General features: G+C 37.4%; 1 protein-coding gene across 1 annotated transcript in view; it reads left to right on the top strand.

Moving 5' to 3' along the window:
- Window positions 1-12,029, top strand: part of LOC136863176 (ras and EF-hand domain-containing protein homolog) — a 266,862-nt gene that overhangs the window by 160,568 nt on the left and 94,265 nt on the right. Inside the window, exon 8 of the mRNA XM_067139527.2 lies at window positions 5,815-5,942. Within this exon, the coding sequence (XP_066995628.2) occupies window positions 5,815-5,942 (128 nt within the window). The remainder of the gene's footprint in view (window positions 1-5,814; window positions 5,943-12,029) is intronic.

The raw sequence follows: 12,029 nt of genomic DNA on the forward strand, positions 1-12,029 counted from the left end.
GATAGAGAGTTGTAATTACTCATCATATTCACGTTTGCTATCTTCAATTTAATACTCATAAATATGAGGTGTACTCATATAAGTGAATGATAAATCATCTCGATAAAGGCCTTTACTAAGTTGTGGTTGGAGATTTGCCTCCAATCTAAGGTCCATTGACCAAATGTAAAATGCCATGTAATGTTCAATGGTTTTTCATATGTATTTTTTTCTCTTTCTACAAAGATTAATTAATTCACTCATTCATTTATTTTAGTAGAATTGAGTATACCTATGTTTTCCTCTGCTCTTTTAAGCCTGTAAGTTAGATTCAATTCATGCCCCAGGTTGCCAGAATAGATTGTTGAGTAGAGATATGTGCATTCGAACCTCACATGGCCAGTTGGGCATTTGCTACCCCATCTATAGGTTTCCACGTGGCTTGCAGATGAGGTGGCATTGGACCCCAGGTCAGAAAGGTTCCACAACAAAGGACATTAGTCAATCAATTATTTCTACTTGTTCTTGCAAAAATTATCACAATATAAACAATAAAAAATACCATGAAAATTGTTGTATCATAAACTTTGCAAACATAATAGGGTGTTTGTATTGATGTCCCACATATCCCTGAATTCTTCCTCAGGTTTCTCAGAGATACACTTAGGCCCTACCTGCATGTTCAAGCTGATACCTCCTTTTAGGGTTCCATAGTGGTTTGCAAAGAGCCACAAACATATTTCTAATGAAGGGATAATGGTTGATATATGACTAATCCAATTTGAATCAATCGCAATTTTTCACTATCTTACATGCCTACAAAATCCTGCAGTTCATGTCCTTAAACAGTTGGAAATGTCTTCAAAGCCTCTTTTGTTTCTACAGCAAGTTAGGGAGCAATTCAATTATTCCGTCAGAGAACAAATCATTGAAATATTTAAATAATATGTCACTCAAACAAGTATATACTTAGCTGTCAGTCATTCTGACACATAAGAGAAATATTTTTATTCTAAAGACTCTCAAAAAATGCTTGCTTTATTCTACGTCCTAATAATATTGCTGCAACCACCTATATCTAAATAACTGCATCGATAATGATAAACTGTTTTGTAAACAAAAGAATAAACATTGAACCACTGAGTTGCTAAAGTGAAAAGTGAAAAGAAGGGTGCTTTCCTTTAGGAAGATTGCTAGGGCATAAATATCATTCATTCATTCATAGTGGTCATTGACTGTAGCAGATTCATGCAAACCAAGTTCTCAACACAAGATTTTTTAGTAGTGATTCCATGTTTGAGACATATCACTCTGATTCATTTTTAGACATCTGACAATTTCCTTTGTTGATAGTCTTTAATGGCAAAAAGTGGCAATACAGTTATGATCAAATTTTAGTAGGCCTATTAGTATTTTCCCCTACCTTGGCACATTTGGTCTATTGAGGAGCTTAGCTTGCCAAGACAAATGCTGCCAAGTCAGATAGCCGGCAGATATTAAAATGTCACATTGCCAACATTGTCAGCTTCACAAGTTCTGCAGACGTATTGCTTGACTTTCTCAAATGGGGCTGTTTCTTCTCACATTAGGCAGATCCTTAATTGGCTGAATGAACACAATTTCAGCCTTTAAAACGGGATTACAACCATTGAACAAGCCGGATATTAAATCTTGGAACTCCGGGTAAGAGGCAGGCACATTATCCTTACACCACGGGACTGAATGTATTGGCTTTCTTCACATATTTGAGGAACTATCCAATACTACAGGACTGAGAAAGGATTGAACCAGCCAAGTTGGGCTCAGAAGGCCAGCACTCTAACGTCCGAGCTACTCAGCCTGGCTATAGTATTCAGAACAGGATGGCAATGCTTCCTACCTGAATGTATGACTTCAGATAATAAGCTTCCCATCATTTGATTTCACTTTTTTTTTTAAGACGTAATGTTACATGCAGGTATGCTTAAAAAAAAAGTATGTTTGTTCGTGGCATCGACCCCTGTGGATCTTTTGCCACTACTTGCATCATATGATATGAACCTGTGTGTGATTGGAATTGCGGAAGTGTAGAGTGTTGAATGTGAGGAAAGGAACATTAAAGATGACACAAATCCCCAGTCCCCAGGCCAGGGATATTAATCATTTACAATTAAAATCCCCTGACCCAGCTGGGAATCGAACTCAGGGCCGCTGGGTTGCCCCCTACACCGCGGGGCCGGACTGTAGGTAGGTTTACATTTTCAGCCAGTTTAAAGGACTAACAGACTGACATAATATGCCTGTTCATCTTACCCCATCTAATATAAGATGATAGTGTATATCATATGACTTTCTCTCCCAGGCACTTATCATTTGTATTTCATTTATTTAATCTGTCATGCTCTTTTATGACTTTCATTTTTGATTCTAGTCAACACTTTTATGTTTTATTCTATCCAATGAGCAATTTTATATTTTTTAAGTTGATCAGTTAAGTATCAACCTACTGAAAAGACTAAGATAATCAATCAATCAATCAATCAATCAATCAATCAATCAATCAATCAATCAATCAATCAATCAATCAATCAATCAATCAATCAATCAATCAATCAATCAATCAATCAATCAATCAATCAATCAATCAATCAATCAATCAATCAATCAATCAATCAATCAATCAATCAATCAATCAATCAATACTGATCTGCATTTAGGGCAGTCGCCCAGGTGACAGATTCCCTATCTGTTGTTTTCCTAGCCTTTTCCTAAATGATTTCAAAGACATTGGAAATTTATCTAACAACACTCTTGGTAGGTTATTCCAATCCCTAACTCCCCTTCCTATAAATGAATATTTGCTCCAGTTTGTCCTCTTGAATTCCAACTTTATCTTCATATTGTGATCTTTCCTACTTTTATAAATGCCACTCAAACTTATTCGTCTACTAATGACATTCCACGCCATCTCTCCGCTGAAAGCTTGGAACATACCAATTAGTCGAGCAGCTCTTCTTCTTTCTCCCAAGTCTTTCCAGCCCAAACTTTGCAACATTTTTGTAACGCTACTCTTTTGTTGGAAATCACCCAGAACAAATCGAGCTGCTTTTCTTTGGATTTTTTTCCAGTTCTTGAATCAGGTAATCCTGGTGAGGGTCCCATACACTGGAACCATACTCTAGTTGGGGTCTTACCAGAGACTTATATGCCCTCCCCTTTACATCATTACTACAACCCCTGAACACCCTCATAACCATGTGCAGAGATCTGGACCCTTTATTTACAATCCCATTTATGTGGTTACTCCAATGAAGATCTTTTCTTATAATAACACCTAGATACTTACAATGATCCCCAACAGGAACTTTCACCCCATCAATGCAGTAATTAAAACTGAGAGGACTTTTCCTATTTGTGAAACTCACAACCTGACTTTTAACCCCGTTTATCAACATACCATTGCCTGCTGTCCATCTCACATTATCGAGGTCACATTGCAGTTGCTCACAATCTTGTAACTTATTTATTACTCTATAGAGAATAACATCATCTGCAAAAAGCCTTACCTCTGATTCCACTTCTTTACTCGTATCATTTATATATATAAGATTTTTTTTTTTTTTTTTTTTTGCTATTTGCTTTACATCGCATCGACACAGATATGTCTTATGGCGACGATGGGGTAGGGAAGGCCTAGGAAATGGAAGGAAGCGGCCGTGGCCTTAATTAATGTACAGCCCCGGCATTTGTCTGGTGTGAAAATGGGAAACCACGGAAAACCATCTTCAGGGCTGCCGACAGTGGGGCTCGAACCCACTATCTCCCGATTACTGGATACTGGCCGCACTTAAGTGACTGCAGCTATCGAGCTCGGTTATATATATAAGAAAACATAAAGGTCTTATAATACTGCCTTGAGGAATTTCCCTCTTAATTACTACAGGGTCAGTTAAAGATTCACCTACTCTAATTCCCTGAGATCTATTTTCTAGGAATATAGCAACCCATTCAGTCACTCTTTTGTCTAGTCCAATTGCACTCATCTTTGCCGGTAGTCTCCCATGATCCACCCTATCAAATTCTTTAGACAGGTCAATCGCGATACAGGACATTTGACCTCCTGAATCCAAGATATCTGCTATATCTTGCTGGAATCCTACAAGTTGAGCTACAGTGGAATAACCTTTCCTAAAACCGAACTGCCTTCTATCGAACCAGTTATTAATTTCACAAACATATCTAATATAATCAGAAAGAATGCCTTCCCAAAGCTTACATACAATGCATGCCAAACTTACTGGCCTGTAATTTTCAACTTTATGTCTATCACCCATTCCTTTATACACAGGGGCTACTATAGCAACTCTCCATTCATCTGGTATAGCTCCTCCGAACAAACAGTAATCAAATAAATACTTCAGATATAGTACTATATCCCAACCCATTGTCTTTAGTATATCCCCAGAAATCTTATCAGTTCTAGCCGCTTTTCTAGTTTTAAACTTTTGTATCTTATTGTAAATGTCATTGTTATCATATGTAAATTTTAATGCTTCTTTAGCCCTAGTCTCCTCCTCTATCTTTACATTATCCTTGTAACCAACAATCTTTACATACTGCTGACTGAATACCTCTGCCTTTTGAAGATCCTCACATACACACTCCCTTTGTTCATTAATTATTCCTGGAATGTCCTTCTTGGAACCTGTTTCTGCCTTAGAATACCTATGCATACCTTTCCATTTTTCACTAAAATTTGTATGATTGCCAATTATGCTTGCCATCATGTTATCCTTAGATGCCTTCTTTGCTAAATTCAATTTTTTAGTAAGTTCCTTCAATTTCTCCTTACTTCCACAGCCATTTCTAACTCTATTTCTTTCCAGTCTGCGCCTCCTTCTTAGTCTCTTTATTTCTCTATTATAATAAGGTGGGTCTTTACCATTCCTTACCACCCTTAAAGGTACAAACCTGTTTTTGAATTCCTCAACAATTGCTTTAAACCCATCCCAGAGTCTGTTTACATTTTTATTTACCGTTTTCCACCGATCATAGTTACTTTTTAGAAACTGCCTCATGCCTGCTTTATCAGCCATATGGTACTGCCTAATAGTCCTACTTTAAGACCTTCCTTTCTATCACATTTATTTTTAACTACGACAAAAACAGCTTCATGATCACTAATAGGGTACCATCTATTACTTCCGTTTCTCTATAGAGCTCATCTGGTTTTATCAGCACCACATCCAGGATATTTTTCCCTCTGGTCGGTTCCATCACTTTCTGAATCAGCTGTCCTTCCCATATTAACTTATTTGCCATTTGTTGGTCATGTTTCCTGTCGTTTGCATTTCCTTCTCAATTGACATCTGGTAAATTCAGATCTCCTGCTACAATCACATTTCTTTCCATGTCGTTTCCTACATAGCTGATTATCTTACCAAATAATTCTGAATCCGTGTCAGTGCTACCCTTTCCCGGTCTGTACACTCCAAATATATCAAGTTGACTATTATCTTTAGAAATGAGCCTTACACCTAGAATTTCATGTCTCTCATCTTTAACTTTTTCGTTGCTTACAAATTCTTCTTTCACCAGAATGAATACTCCCCCTCCCACTATTCTTATCCCATCTCTACGATACACACTCCAATTCTGTGAGAAAATTTCTGCATCCATTAAATAACTTTAACTAGACACATTTTATAAGGAGTTGCTTATTTAATTCTCTTCAAACTTTCAGATTATTGAGACTATCATTTAGAAAGAAGAAATATAAGAGAATGAATATATAAAATTTATTATGTAAAGTATCCAAAATATAATAAAATACAACAATTTACTTGAATGTTACAGATTCTGGAAGATCTACCCTCCGTGATCAAGTTGATAATGAGAGTGACAAGTCCATTCTAGAAGAACTTTCTTCCATTGGAAGTCCACCTAGTATGATACAGTTTGACCCAGATTTTGATCAGAATGTGGTATGTAGAGCTACTAACAGTAAGTAGCTTCATTGATTAATGAACGGCCACACTGAAAGATCCATCCAAAAATAAAATCGTGGTATTTGTTTTAGAATTCCTAATCATACAACACATCATTGCTTCAGGTTATAACCAATACCACACTAAAATTAGCAAGTATACAGCGAAGTTACACAAACAATTGATTGAAAATAATGAGCTATCAGAGCAGTGAGAAAGGTTCTGAATTCAAAGCCTGTGTGACAAGAAAAGAGTGTATTTCGATATTTTCCTTCAACAGCCAAATCACACATATATGGATGTAGTATTAGAGGGGTGCAAGTTAATGGAAAAGATTTCCACCTGTCAAGAGATCATATTCCCTCATTCAAAAGTAAAACTACTGAACGAGTTGGCCGTGCATTTACCTGCAATACCTGTGTCATACATTCAATTATGTCACTCTGAATGGTACTAGATATTCCTTTAAATGCAACATTACTGGGCGAGTTGGCCATGCGGTTAGGAGCGCACAGCTGTGAGCTTGCTTCCGGGAGATAGTGGGTTCGAACCCCACTGTCGGCAGCCCTGAAGATGGTTTTCTGTGGTTTCCCATTTTCACACGAGGCAAATGCTGAGGCTGTACCTTAATTAAGGCCATGGCCACTTCCTCCCCATTCCTAGGCCTTTCCTATCTCATCGTCGCCATAAGACCTATCTGTTTTGGTGCGACGTAAAACAAATGGCAAAAAACAATTGCAACATTACCTTATAAGTAATTTACCCTGAGTTCATGTTCTTCTTGAGCGAGTAAATCCAGTAGCTCCAGATCATGAAGGGATAGTTCCTCTTTATCCAGGAAATAATAATAACAATACTGACTGAGCTGGCCATGTGGTAAGTGTCGCACAGCTGTGAGCTTGCATTTGGGAGATACAGGGTTCGAATCACACCATCGGCAGCCGTGAGGATTGTTTTCCATGGTTTCCTATTTTAACACTAGGCAAATTTCATCGCCACTACCTTCCCATTCCTAGCTCTTTACCATCTATCTGTTGCTGAAAACCTTAAATGTATTAGTGTGACATAAAAAGATAAACAAATAACCTGGACAAGACGGTCTAGAATCTTTCCGTTCGCAGCCATATTTCCATTATACTGAATAGCAGTAAGGCACAAGCATGCAGAAATTCTATACTCTATTTGAGCTCAGCCTAGCACTTGAAAACTTTTGGTATTCCTGAGATGTTTCTTGTGAAGCCTCATGTTTGCATTCTTTGCAAAAGTTTTAGAGTCACAATACCGCATTTGATCCATTCAGCTTCACTGCGAAAAGAAGACTGAAGTAGCAGAAGAATTTGTTTCTTTTAATGATTTTCATCAACCAGTTGTATTTCAAATACCATTGAAATTTCAATTTTTTGAGTATTTTATCACAGTGCTGACTTAAAATTAGATTAGGTTTCTCATTTTTTAGTTCACTTTTCTCTTCATATGTTAATTAGGAAAACACTTGAATTAATAAACTGGCAGCAAGATCAGGTGTGCTTAAATCATGCATTTCTAAGTCTGAATAAAACAAGTGGAAGAAATACTAAAATGTCATAACACTACAACATACCCACAGGGTCCTCCAGAAAAATGTATACACTCTTTACGGAACAAAAACTATTTATTGTGTGTTTTTGTTACATTTAAAATTTGATTACACATGTAGTACTGTCTTCAGTTAAACATATGGTTACATGAGATGTTCAAAATGTTCACTGTTGGCTGCCAGACACATAGCAGAACAACAAGCGGTTGCTGAAACTACGTCTGTAAATGTTTGAATGGGGATCTCTGCACATGCCGCTGTAATCTCCTGCCGAAGGGCCTCCAGCGTGCATGGCTTACGTTGACAGACTTGATTTTTTACAGTTCCCCAAAAGTAAAAGTCCATAGTGGTAAGATCTGGCGACCGTGGGAGGAACTCAATGGGCCCTCGTCATCCAATCCAATGTTCCGGCAGATTGTCATCCAGGAAAGCTCGTACTGCTACATGGTAGTGTGGTGGTGCCCTGTCCTGTTGGTAGAAGACTTCATCATCGGCACCATAAAGCGCACGTACAGCTGGTGAAATTAATGTGAGTAACACTTCCAAGTACACTGCGCCAGTGAGAGTACCATCAAAGAAAAAGGGTCCTAGTAAGCCCCTCGATGATAGTCCACACCAGACATTAACCCCTGGTAGATTGACGCCTTGTCCACATGAACATGCGGATTTTCCGGAACCCAGTAGACACATTTATGTCGATTCACTGTTCCAATTGGGCTTCATCAGACCACACTAACTTCATCAGAAATTGTTCATCTTGCGTTAGCATTTGCTGATACCACTCGCAAAATTGCATTCGATGATCGGGATCGTCCTCATTAAGCGCATGCAGTAATCGTGGGATGTAAACTTTCCACTTAGCTGTTTTCAAAATTCGTCGTACACTTGTACTGCTAATCCCCACTTCCCATGCACATTGCGTAACAGACTTCTGTGGAGAAATAGCAAAACTTTCCAACACGTGAGCCGACGAAGCAGGACTGGTAGCTGTGAGCGTTCTTCCCGATTTTCCTTTGTGAATATCACAATTCGTTCCATGCGTCTCAAACTTCCCAGTAATGCGTTTAATTGTTAGGCATGTTAGGGGTTCTGTTTCAAACTCCCTCCTCTACTGACGTTGCTCTTCAATGGCATTATCAAACTTGATAAACCACTTCAGAATGTACTTTCATTGCTTGAACCTCAAGCGTGCTCCAGCCATTTTCTTTTCTCACTATCGTGATGCAAGTACCGACATCTGTTGAGCGAAAGACCATACTACAACATTTAAAAATAATGATAACAGTTGACATTGTCTATATCCCGATATCGTCCAACAAAATCGTGTATACATTTTTCTGAAGGACTCTGTATGTAATTAGTAACAAAATCACAACAACCTGCTCTGTACAGATAAACAGCTAGTGAGAGACAGAGGAGTAATGAATATTGTACAGGCTCACCTGCAGGAAATAAAATTGGGCTTCCTCAAAGAAAATGTGTAAAACCATTCAATAACCTATGTACATTTTACAGCAGCAGATATAAGCAAAACTTTAATGTAGTCTATATACCTTTAATATATGTACAGAAAAGTACTGTAAAATTACAAACCTAATCAAGGGATTTTTTTAAAAAATTAAATATTTTATATTTTATTTTATAGGATTGAAATACAGCAGAAATAATGATTGCTTCTATTTTTGGTTTTAATATTTTCAGAACTTCACTGTAATCACATCAGATTCTGATGAAACTAGACAATGTGATGTGCTTTCTGGAATGCAAATGTATCAATGATTTCTCCATTATAATTGATGTTGAGAAGGCTGAGTTCACCGAGTCTGTGTTGGATCACATAATTTTGTAGATTGTTCCTTACATATTCCAGTTCGTAAAATGGTTGTTCTGTGGAAGAAACAGTCACAGGAACAGTTATAAATAGATAAAACTATGATTGAATTTCTACTACTAAAGGATTTGTAATCGGTCACAGCTGACTTTCCTTACAGCTCGTGGTGTGAGAGAGGGATGTGCTAAATCCAGTACAATAATAACTGCAGTTAAATGCAACCACATGAAAATTCCTCTACTTATGAACTGTAAAATTAACATTTTTCAATCCATTCAACAAAAACGTCATTTCCATTGCAGAATGACATTAAGCTAAAAATGTATTTTTAAAAATGTATTTATATTTTCAGTGGAAGTCTCTGTGGGCCCTGTTAAGAGCCAGGCCCACCTGCATTGCAGGCCTTGCAGGCTCCAACATTACACCACTGGTGAGAGGCTATACAGTACAACAAACTGGACATTTCACAGTTGCGGAGTTTTCTGACATTCCCACCTAATATAATTGCGAGTCGTAAACCACCAATACAGAAAAGTGAAACTAATCACACATGAAACTGGACGTTAGAGAGCAATGACTGAGTAGTGAGAGACATTGAAAGGCATCACAGTTGAAGGGAATGTTTCTTGTACTGGCATTTTTCTCGAACTGCAGCCGCTGTTACAGATCCGCCTTCTACTAGTATCTGCGTGTGACGAGAGGTCGCAGCTGTTTGTGGGTATGGCACGAGTACTACACTCATTACAAACATTAGTTGTGATGGAAGAAACAGATCCATGTTCATTATGCAGTACACATATTATAGAAAATGTGTAACTAGAGCACAATTGTCTTATTATTTTAAAACTTCACAAGAACATCTCAATTTGCAAGAGTTACTGCAGACAGAAGGTATGTTTATAGTCAGGCCTTGAGACTTGAGACTGGCATGTGCATGGCAGCCATGCTTACCCCTTGCACCCCTTACCATGCATCCAAAAAACCTCTCGTCAGACAACCATACTGGAACCAACACAACTGGAAGTGAATCTGCACCTGTCAGAATGCTATTGTGAAGTACATCACTGCAGGCTATTCCAATTATTTGTTTATCAATTTTATTTCCTAATTTGCAGTAAACATTGTTCCTTCTCTTCCTTTCTGTGCCACTGAAGTCTGAAATAGTGTTATCAGCAAATATTGCAACAAGTATGTTTCATCAAAATTTCAGTCAAGTATGCTATCTGAGTTTCAGCAGTTTCGTTAACAAGATTGCTAAGTTCAATAATCTTGACTTTGATCCCCAAGGTAGAAATGAAATATCTACCAGGGGAAAGTATTTAAATGTTTATGATCAAATCAAATCAAATCTAAATCACTTTATTTGCAAATGAGGTGTCTACCTCGGTGGCAAATGGTACACTAAAATACATTATTGTCAAGCACTAAATTTTAAATTAACAAAAGAAGAAAATTTTTCTAGAATACAATAATATACAATTTATGCTAACAATTTTTCTGTTAAACAAACAGATCATTCTTAATAAATTTATATTGTTTACAAAATTCTACTTATAATATCTCCTGTACTTACAAACATAGTCAACTCATATACAGTATGTGGACTTACTTCAAATAATACTATGCAACTGGTATAAGATTAAAATTTACATTACATTTATTTACTGATTTTTTTAAATACCTATTTTGGAACCTAAGTAGCATAATGACCTGCTGCGTCTTAACTAGAGCCCGTTTTGCCACCACTTTTCAGAGTTCCTGAAGGGCCTTCACAGCTACCGTAGTGGTCCCGGGACCCTCGAAGTCCCCACTGTACTTCATTCCTACAGGCAGTCCCTTACTTTGGCTGTTTAAACTCCATGGACCAGGGGATGGATTTAATTTTTTCACACACATTTTTTTTTACAATAGCCTGCACTGGTCGAATGCCCTCTAATATTTCATTTATTTTCTCTGTTGCTGTTTATTCTCTTCTTGAATATCTGTACAGATTTTGGAAAAGGATCAAATACTACCCCTGGTAAACTGTTCCACTCCTTCACGCCCTTCCCAATGAATGAAAATTTACCCCAATCGCTTCTGCTAAAATTCCTTCTAATTTTATACTTGTGGTCAGTTCCGCCAATATAATTATTTTCCAACTGAAGCCTCTCACGGATATCTCCCCATGCTTCTTCTCCTTTATAGGCTCTATATAATCTTATAAGTCTAGTTTTCTCCCTTGTCTTACTTAAAGTTTTCCACCCAAATTCCTCTAACATTTCTGATACACTACTGTTTCTCCTGAAATCCCCTGTTACAAATCTTGCTGCTTTCCTCTGCACACTATCTATTTCTTTTATTAGGTATTCTTGGTGAGGATTCCAAACACTGTTTGCATATTCCAATAATGGACGAACCATACTTAAGTAACTTTTTCTTTTATTTCTTTGTTGCATTCTTTAAGTAGCCTAATTATGACAAGTAACGATCTGTATTCTTTCCCAACAATGCCATCAACATGACCCTTCCAGTGCAAATTACTTTCAAATCTCACACCTAAGTATTTGCAGTTGCCATCTTTTGGGATAACTACCTCATCCAACATATATTCAAATTCAGTTTTAAAGCTCCTGTTTGTAAATGTTGTAACAGTTGATTTGCCTCCATTAACCTTCATATTATTTTCTTCAACCCA

The sequence above is a fragment of the Anabrus simplex genome, chromosome 2 (genome assembly GCF_040414725.1).
Source record: "Anabrus simplex isolate iqAnaSimp1 chromosome 2, ASM4041472v1, whole genome shotgun sequence".
Taxonomy (NCBI): domain Eukaryota; kingdom Metazoa; phylum Arthropoda; class Insecta; order Orthoptera; family Tettigoniidae; genus Anabrus; species Anabrus simplex.